Source organism: Grammomys surdaster, unplaced genomic scaffold (assembly GCF_004785775.1).
Source record: "Grammomys surdaster isolate TR1022 unplaced genomic scaffold, NIH_TR_1.0 363, whole genome shotgun sequence".
NCBI lineage: Eukaryota > Metazoa > Chordata > Mammalia > Rodentia > Muridae > Grammomys > Grammomys surdaster.
Genome location: NW_021604782.1, coordinates 7,764,885 through 7,774,674, shown reverse-complemented (window position 1 = coordinate 7,774,674; position 9,790 = coordinate 7,764,885). Strand labels below are relative to the sequence as shown.

Below are 9,790 nucleotides of genomic sequence, written 5' to 3'. Positions count from 1 at the left end.
AGCCAGTGAGTGACCCTGCCTCACAACTGAAGCTGACCTCCAGCCTTCACATACACAGGAGTGTGCAGTCACTTGAGCTACGGGCTATTCCTGAGGCATGGCTTGAGGGGTTGTTCTCTTTTCTCAATAGCCACTTTTACTTTTTAAAGTTCAGCTACTTCACCAGCAGACACCTGCATCATTTCTGTGGGTCCTGACGTAGGGCAGCTGGACAATGAATGTAACATTACAGGGATATTTTACCAGATACTATTGCTTCTTTGGATTCAGTGGGTTCAGAACATGGGGAGACAGAGGCAGGGATCAAGGCCATTGGCAAGCCCCTCAGAGCTTGGCAACCAATCTCCCAACCTCCTTCCACAGGAAAACAAATAGCAATCCTTCAATCAAGAAAAAAGAAAGAAAAAAAAAGGGAAAAAAGAAAAACACCACACACGTTGAGTTTTAATGAGAAAATAACTGTATAGTTGCACCGAATGCCTCACAGACACTATAAAACCAAAGCAGAATAAAAACACTGAAGTGATTAACATAACACAGGAAAGCCAGGTACAGAGTATAATTTTTCAAACACAATATTGCTGCTTCCCGCCCGCCCCTACTTCCTCCAATTAAAAAAAAAATAAGAAAAGCAAAAGCCATTTGGATAAAGAGCAACACAAAATCAAAATTGGCAGCTCACTGAATGCTTAAACTTCAGGAAATTGTCTTTGTAACTGAAACTGGATACATTCACCATCTCTAACAATTAGGCTATTTTTTTTCAATACATAGTTTAAGTCCATTCTTCAGGTGAAAAAAAAAAACATGTCTTTAAACACAACAATCAACACTGTTTTGGTGTTCCTTGTGTGTGTGTGTGTGTGTGTGTATGTATGTGTGTGTGTGCACTGGTCTATATACTGTTTCTATGCCATTGCCTAGGGTGGGCAGCATGCATGGGGAAGAGGAAAGGACACGCACCATTGTCATGTAAGTGCTGCCCAGCCTCTGCCACTGACAGACCCTGCATCCCTCATTTCTAGATGAGAAAGCCAAGGCTGTCGAGTCGTAGGCTCTGGAGGAAAGTGCTCTGGAGTATGAACACCGTGGTGTGGGATCCCTTCAGGAAGGGCTTTTAACATCTACGGAAGCTAAGCGTTTCTTACAGCGGAGACTAACAAGCTTGTGTGCTGATGCAGGGTAGAGCCGAGCATCCGAGGCAAAACTAATGAGGAGCCTCTTCATCTCAGGCTTATGGGGCAGGAAAGGCTTTCCTCCAGGGATCTGAGATCTGTTCCATACTGGGAAAGTGACAGGGGCCCACGTGGGATCCTAGAGCCTAGCACAGTGATATGTCCAAAGCAATGGCTCAAATGTTTCTTGAATGAGAAAAAAAAAACAAACAAAATCCACTCCCTGATCAAAAAATGTCCCCAAAGAACACAGAGAAAAGCTGGCTCTCTGAAGGAGCTGTGATTTCCATCTTAATAGAATATGCTAGAACTGTTAGGGAGGAGAGCAAGGAAACAGATGGCAGTCTTTAGAGGGAAGTTCAGAGAAACCAGCAAAACTTGGAAATGGAAAGGCCAGTGATAAAAGCCTTGTGACCAGGAAGAGACTGGGTGTCTCCTCACCTACTAATGGAGTCTAATCCCTCAACGTCAAAAGACCACTTCATCTGTCACCGAAGGCACTCCATGGAATGTGTAGGCTCTGGGTGCCAATTCTTTCCTCAGTGTAACCTCCACAAGGGTCCACATTTCCCTTCTAAACAGGACAAGAAATTTAAGGAAGTCATGAGGACTGTTTGTTTTCCTTTGTGAAAAATGAGCAAGCTGGTCTGCGATGCTTCCAGTCTCTAGCAGATACCAGCAGACATGGAGTAGCTCACAGTACTATCCTGTTCTCCATCGGTTCTAACTGCCACTGTTTACAGGGGTGGGGAGGCTCCAGGACACTGGAGCTACCCTTCCCCCACCCCTCCATGCATCCTGATCCCTCTCACTGATTTCCTCTCACTGTGTAATCAGGCTAGGCATTTGGGGCCTCCAGCTGGAAATCCTTAGACAAAGATGACCCTTCTCCAATGTGCCCATCTACCTAGTGGGACTTCTAGTCTGACGTGGATGTCACATTCCAGGACATTTGCTTCTGGGCCTGCCTTCCTCACCATAAAGCCAATGCCTTGCAACAGGGTTCTCTGCCTTTGCTTTCTGTCCTCAGGGGCTAGCATTTTTAATAATATTCTGTCTAAAAGAACGAACTGTCTAAAGACGGTGCGCACTTCTAACACACGATTTTGGCTAGTGACCGCAGAATCTGCCTTGGAGTTACATATTCCCTTGGCAGCTTTTAAACATCCTTATAAGCCAGGAGACAACTCCATCTTTTTACCTTGTGCCCACTAATTATCAGTGAATAAGCTTTCCCCAAAGTCAACACTAGTCTAATAAAAAAAAAACAAAGATAATGTGTGGAGTGTATATATAAACATTATAGAGTCACTACTTATTAGAATAACATATTAGATCTTATGACATAATAACATAAAAACAAAAATGAATTTTAGCAAGGTCAGATTTAATTATTGTTTGTAAGAAATAGCTTTAAAATAAAGGAAAAATAATGAAGGCTGGTTAATTCTTCTTTTTCTTCCTCCTTCCCCTTCCATGTCTTCTCCCCTCCTCCTGCCTCCCCTTCCCAGCCAGAAATGAAACATTTTCTCATCCAGAGACTCAGGGCACCTGATTGGTGAACGTCCTTATCATATTGCTTGAAATGACTGAAAGAGTGAAGTGGCATCCTCTGTGGTACATGAGGCAGGGACACAAAGCATGAGAATAAATAGGGTGTGTTCTAAATGTCAAATTATCAATACAAAACTGCTCAAAACTTCACAACTGTGACTCATCCAAATACCATGTTAGGTCAGCTCAATATTAGAAATACTGCATCCGCCCTGTGCCTTTATATCCCTTTTCATAAAAAAGAAAATTGTCACTCACTCCTGAAGCTGACAGACAGCTACGGAGGAAATACTGTACACCCATGTGTCACGGTCAACACACACACACACACACATACACTCACCACTAGCATACCTTTACTCACAAACACACATGCTTTATACAAGCATATGCAGGCATACACACCGTCTTTAGGATTTGTAGCTGATTCCATGTTTGCACTTAAATTTCTATATTTTTCTCTTTGTCATCCTGAAAAACACTGGTTGTTCAGCAAAAATAGTCTCCTTCCCTCTCTTCCTTTCCCATTCTTTGTCCCTCTCACTCCTTTCTCTTTCTATCTCTATGAATTTAAGGTTGCCTTTCTCAGATCCCAAACAATTCATGCTACACCACAACCACCTCTAAGGCCCACTTTAAAATAGAAAATAGTTATAAACTCCTTATTTCTGACCATCTACCTTTCTAAGGCAGAGTCTGCCCCCCTTTTATTTTCAATTATTGCCATTCTAAAAATACCCCTACCATCTTGAACCAAGCTGTTCAAATGTGTACAGGTTTTATCCGTGTTCCTGTTCCCCCAACCCCATCATAAAAATAGCCATTGCTCACTAAATATACTTTTCATATGAAGAAACATAATCGTGAAAGTGTGCTTCCCTAAACTGATCAGTCAACGATAAAAGCAGACAAGTTTCTAAAGCTAATAACCCTTTTGGTTTGGCTCTCTCCCCCACCATTCTCAACCTTCTGCTATAGAATAGATCGCATCTGCAACATGAAGAGATATTGCCTTAAAAATACAGACGTTACATATTATGACCATTAGGTATTCCCAATTTCAAATGATTACATGTAAAAGAGATTGAATCCTCATTGTCCCATTTTGGGGCAACCATGGAAAGAAACACCATTCATTTTTATGGCTGCTGGAGAAAATGGAGTGAACCCAACACTTCTGATGCCTCAAGTGAGAAAGGGGTAGGAAGCTGGTGTGGAGGGGATAGCCTGTGTGCTGTAGGCTGTACCAGCCTGGGCCCTGTTGGTTGCCCTGGAATGGCCACGTCACTGTTTGCTCCTCCGCAACATCCAGCCAAGGCTGGCTTCAGTTCTGCCTGCAGCAACTATGTTGACTCGTTTGTCATGTCTGTGTCCCTTTGGATCAGTTGTGGAATGGTCCAAAGCCAGGAGTTTCTTTGAGTCACAAAGATACCCTTTCTCCTCTGCCCCTGGTCTCAGAGTTTGATGGGTGAACTTCCTGTTCACATCACTTTGCTTTTTTGTTTTGTTTTATTTTTTCTCATTGAGTATTGCAGATTCTGGTCTACATGAGGGTTGTTGAGTTTGTATGCACTTTAATAAGTAGTCTATTAAAATGCTTCTGATTCAATAATTTCTTGATTTCTTTTCAGAAACTCCTACAGCAAAGGAGTTTCCTGGGCTGAAGGAAGTTTATTCATTGTCCTCCTCCTCCTGGTTGGCATAAATCCCTGCCTCCCAGCGCAAGGCCAGAGCACTCTTTCTTCGATTAACCCGTGTGGCCTCCAGGACCTGAAAAGAGATGGGGGAAAATTAGCACAGAGTTCACAGAAACCAACTTCTTCCTTTTCTTCCCGCCATTTCATTTGCTCATTCAACATCATGGTCCCAAGATGAAGGTGATACAGATTCTGGTACTGCTGGGGGTAGGTGATGAGCAGCAGAGACTGGACAAAGGGGTCAGGTGTGTGTGTGTGTATGTGTGTGTGTGACTTCATTTCAAAACCAAAATCCATGTACTACTCGGTGCATGATTTCCAATGTCCTTTTTGTCATAGATCTACAGGTTTCTTTAAACTAGACTTGACTTTGTCTCAGGTTTCTTTGGTTTTGGTTTTGCAGTGCTGGAGGCTGAACTCGGAGCATTGAGCATGCTGGACAAACACTCTACAGCTGAGTTCCACCTGTATTCCAGAGCTGGATATTCTACAGTAGCCCTCTCTCTACAAGCTGCCTGGTCCCGTTGTGCACAGATCTTTATGCTATATTGAAACTGTGCCATCCAAAGTGGCAGCCACTATCCACATGTGGCCAGTAGGCTTTTGTAGTACAGTGAGACAGCTGAGAAATGAAACATTTTAGTGAATTTTAATTTAAATATAAATAGCCCCCCTGAGGTTAGCAACCACCATTTCGAACAGCACAACTACAGACCCCCTTATCTGCCTTGTAACTAAAGGTGGGGAAGGGGTGTCTAACAATGGGCTAGTGTGGATCTGATGATGCAGCAGGTCTGCAAACCCACATGACACTAGGAAAATAGTTACATCACAAGAATCCACTATAGTGGAGCGAAACACAAACGGCCATGAAGTGAGGGAACGGGGAAGCTTTTAGGACAGTAAAAAAGTCATTGTCGTTCTGGTGTGTTCGTCGTCGAGGTCATGAACACTACTAATAAAAGAAATTAAAGGTGACAGCATTGAGGCCGATTAGGCTCACCCCTATGAAGGTGGGACCTATCTCCCTCCTGTCTATTAGAATTATCTGTGGGCTCCTGAGAGAAGATGGCAGGCCACCTGTTCTGATTTTAGTTTGGATAGGATGGATCTAGATGAAAGGCATGGAAGAGACCAGACACAAGGAAACGGTTCCAGGTCAGGCCACTGCAACAAGTGACAGCTCACACATGCCAGGCACTCTGGTATTCACTTAGGATGCAGAGTCTCTGACTTCAAAAGCTTGGTTGGTTTTTCTGAACCAGAACTGAACACGATGCTTCTTCTAAAAATGATCATTTAGGCAAGGGGCAATGACGCTGGCAACTCCAGAGAGGTAGGAAGATGCCAAGTGGAAGCATGGGCTGGGTTAGACTGGAGGACTGAGATCCATCCCAGCATGCTCTTTGCCTCTGTGTCAAATGTGAGGACTGCAGGCAGGATGCAGTCAGTCACCTTTGCTGTGTGAATGATAACATTGTTAAGAACCATACCCGGGTCTCAACCAGCTCTGTGTACATCACGGACATATGCTAACCAAGAATGCATGTTGCCAGGCCTGGAAACTAAACAGGAGTTTTCTGGCCGATGTGTGGTAGTATAGGAAGGCTTGCTAATGGCGCATGGGTTGTAATGCCTGAGCCCTGGGCTTCAGATTTGTCTCTTGTTCATCTTATTGTCCTTGTCCTCAGGAGGCAGTATGGCCTCTGAAGCTCAGCAAGATCTAGATTTTAAATTATTGTGACAGTGAGACCTTGCATAAGTCACAAACTCCCGTGCCTGGTGTCCCCATGTCAAATGGGCATAATAAAAGTCACAGCATATAGTCTCCTCAAGGGACAAACAATTCTAGGTGCACGGGGCTGTCCTCAAATAATTCTTCCCAATATCTGAAAGGGTTACAGACCCTGGAGTAGAATACAAACATGGATTCTATAAGAAACTATGTGTTGTGCAAACTACTCATGTTTGCCTTTCAGAAATAAGCTGAGAAATTCTCAGGAGTGTAACGGTAAAGCCAAGGTTCTAAAAAGGGTTTCTTTAAAATAATAATTATTAATATTATTATTAATATTAATTATTATTATGATGGTTTTGTCTTGCTGTTAAACTTTTAGTTACCTCCCTTTCTCTCTCTTTAAAATATTTATTTATTTTTATGTGTATGAGTGTTTTGCCTTCATAAATGTTCCATTTGTATGCTTGATGCCTGCAGAGCCTGGCAGAGGGCATTAGATGCCCCGGGGAACTGAAGCTACAGACAGTTGTAAGCCACCGTGTGGGTGCTGAGAACTGAAGCCAGGTCCTCTGAAAGAGGAACCTCTGCTCTTAACCATTGGGCCATCTCTCCAGTGACCCCTTTTCTTTTTATTTTGAGACAAGTTCTTGTCATGTAGCCCAGGCTATCTAAGAACTCACAATTCACCTACCTCAGCCCTCAGAGTACTAAGCTTAACAGTATGTGGGGACCTCACCTGGCTTTAAGTCTCATTTTAGTGCTTAATAATCTCAGCCGATTCTCCTTGCTCCATTCTTCAGAAGCCCAGGTTTAAATTCATCTATCCACTCATCTTACCAATATTGGCTGGGTTCCCAACAAGTCATGGAGACAGTGGGGGAGTGGGGGGGTATGAGAGTTTCCTTCCTCAGAATTCAGTCAGAAAAGGTGTAGCAGTATATTTTATTTATATATATATATATATATATATATTCCTATATGATGTAATAATGGGCTCTTAGTACAGTCCCTCTAATTTGGAAACCATGATCCCTCAGTGAAGACACAGAGAAGAAAATGAATGAACCATTATCGAGACGGCTGGGAATCTCAGTGTACAGCTGTCCTTGGGCTTCCTCTCTTAAAATCCCACAATTAGCCTTGGGAAGATTCAGAGGGCAAACCCTCTGGGAAGGTATGAATGAGCTCTTGTTCATTTTACAGCTCATTCAGAAGTGGGTGAGGGTGTGTGTCTAAGGCACTAGTAAACTGTCCTCAATACTTCTATTATTCCACATGGGCTCTGCTTTCTAAAGCCTTTTCCAGGTCCGATGTGCATGCATTTCAATCCCAAGTACTATGACTGACGCATGGGGAGGGTGAGTAGCTTGCCCGGCACTTCTCAGTCAGTAGAAGAAAAGCCAAGATTTAGACTCAGCTTTCCAGGTGGAGTCACTGCTTGAGGACATCAAGCCACACGGCTGCTCAACGGCGACCATATACCAGGAGCAGTAAGCACCGTCACAATTGTTAATGCTTCACCAATTAATCCAGTTTGCGGTCTGATGGAAGAACAATGGCCAATTCTCTTCAAACAATCTCTAAAAAGAACTGTCTTTCCAATGCTCGGAGACCTCTAGCTAGTTGTTCAACTTGTAAGCAGTAGTCAAATAAGGGGTATGAAGCAAACAGCAAATGGGTTAAACTCTGAGTGACTCCATTAATTCATGCTAATACGTGATCCTCCTGCTTCTTCACTAGAGACTGACTGGGCCCAATGCTATCTTCTTCCCACATCCTTGACCAGAGTTTCTCTGTTCTAAGACTCAGTGAGGATACGGAAGTGGGGCCTGACTCTCCAGGAGCTACTCCCTAAATGAGAGCCAGTCAGGCAATGAGGACGGACGGTCCATGCCATGGTACTCGTAACATTGACTTTAAGTCCTATGAACATCAGCAATCGACAGATTAAATCTACAACTATAAAGTATGGTTATTCTGCTGATAATGAGCCATGTTCGAAATACATATGATGCTAGAGGTTGGCACAACCCATGTGGAGAACAACTTGCAAGAGCTGGTAAATAAATGTGAGTGTGCCCAGTCGTAGTACAGAAACTGCTTCGTGGATACATGGGAAAATGTGTGGCAATGTTCATTAGTGTTTGCCTGTCGTGCAAGAGGACCTGAGTTCAATCCCCAGAACCATAAAACAAAGAGCCAAACAAAACCAAAAAAGTTCACCAGAAACAACTTGCTCTATATTTCCAATACAGGAAAGTGACTAAAGAAAGATGTAGTCGTTCAACAGAACACTCCTTAGCAATTCCAATGAATATACTAGAATCACATCTAAACAGGAACACATCTAAAAATAGTAAAACAGGGGCTGGAGAGATAGCTTAGTGGTTCAGAGAACTGGTTGTTTTGTAGAGGACCCAGGTTCGATTCCCAATATCCACACGGCAGCTTACAAGCATTTGTAACTCCAGTTCAAGGCCAAGGGCCTCTTCTGGCCTCCATTGGCACTGCATGTACATAGTGCACAGACATACATGCAGCCCAAACATCACACACATAAAAATAAATAATTGTATAAGCAATACACAAAGAAGAGGATACTTCCATGTGACCTATAGTTTATAAACATTTTAAAACATGCAATATGTGTATATAAGGAGTATTACACATATATAATATATATGTGAGTATATATAATATATGTAACATATATATATATGTAACATACATATATATATGTAGTATAAAAACATGCAGAAACATGAACACCACTGCATTAATTGAGACCCACTCAGGGGAGATAAAAAGTTACAGAAACAGAAGCATGGGAACTGGGAGAAGTGACAAGAGGGCTTGAATTTGATTTGCCACATTAAATTCTCAGAATAATTTCTCTCCAATGCTATGAAATTACAGGAATGGGGCAGTGAGAGAGGCAGATGCTGTTGTCCTAAGGTAGGGGAACCCGCAGGCTCCACGTCTTCAGGAGCACGTGCCTGCTGCCTTCCCAGGCTCTACTATAGAGCCCGATGCAGGGCTGATTCTCCATAAGTGATGAACTGTGTGGATGAATGGTTTTCTCTACAGTTCTGGACACTTGAAACAACTCTTTTGAAATACAAATTCAGTACAATAGAAATATAAATATAAAGTGTCATGCTTTCTTACAGAAAAAATGTTGAAAAAGAGAAAAACAAAAACTTTTCACAGAGAAACCCTGTCTTGAAAAAGCTAAAAACAAAAACAAAAGAAACAAAAAAAAATCAAACTTTTTAAGAAAAGGAATAAAACTAGGACTAGAACTACTTAGAGAGTGCTGGCCTGATATTTCCCTGGATTCAGTCCTAGGCGTGCATGTATATGTGTATATATGTATGCATGTATGTATGGGTGCATGCATTTATGTATGTATACATACAATGCTTTAAATCTTTAATTTGGTGGTGGGTCTCTCTGTGTAGCTATGGCTGTCTGGGAACTCACTATGTAGACCAGGCTGGCCTTGAACTCACGGAGATCCTCTTGCCTCTGCCTCCTGAGTACTGGGATTAAAGTCATATGCCACCATGCCTGGCTTTACATTTAAAAAGGTTTTTTTTTTTAAATATATATGTATGCATCCTGGA

General features: G+C 42.5%; 1 protein-coding gene across 5 annotated transcripts in view; it reads right to left on the bottom strand.

The window, feature by feature from the left end:
- Positions 1 to 424: 424 nt before the first annotated feature.
- Positions 425 to 9,790, bottom strand: part of Akap2 (A-kinase anchoring protein 2) — a 137,673-nt gene continuing 128,307 nt past the window's right edge. For all 5 annotated transcript variants that reach the window (XM_028779889.1, XM_028779893.1, XM_028779894.1 and 2 more), the window contains one exon: positions 425 to 4,499. In XM_028779889.1, coding sequence (XP_028635722.1) covers positions 4,401 to 4,499 — 99 coding nt within the window. In that variant the 3' untranslated portion in view covers positions 425 to 4,400. The remainder of the gene's footprint in view (positions 4,500 to 9,790) is intronic.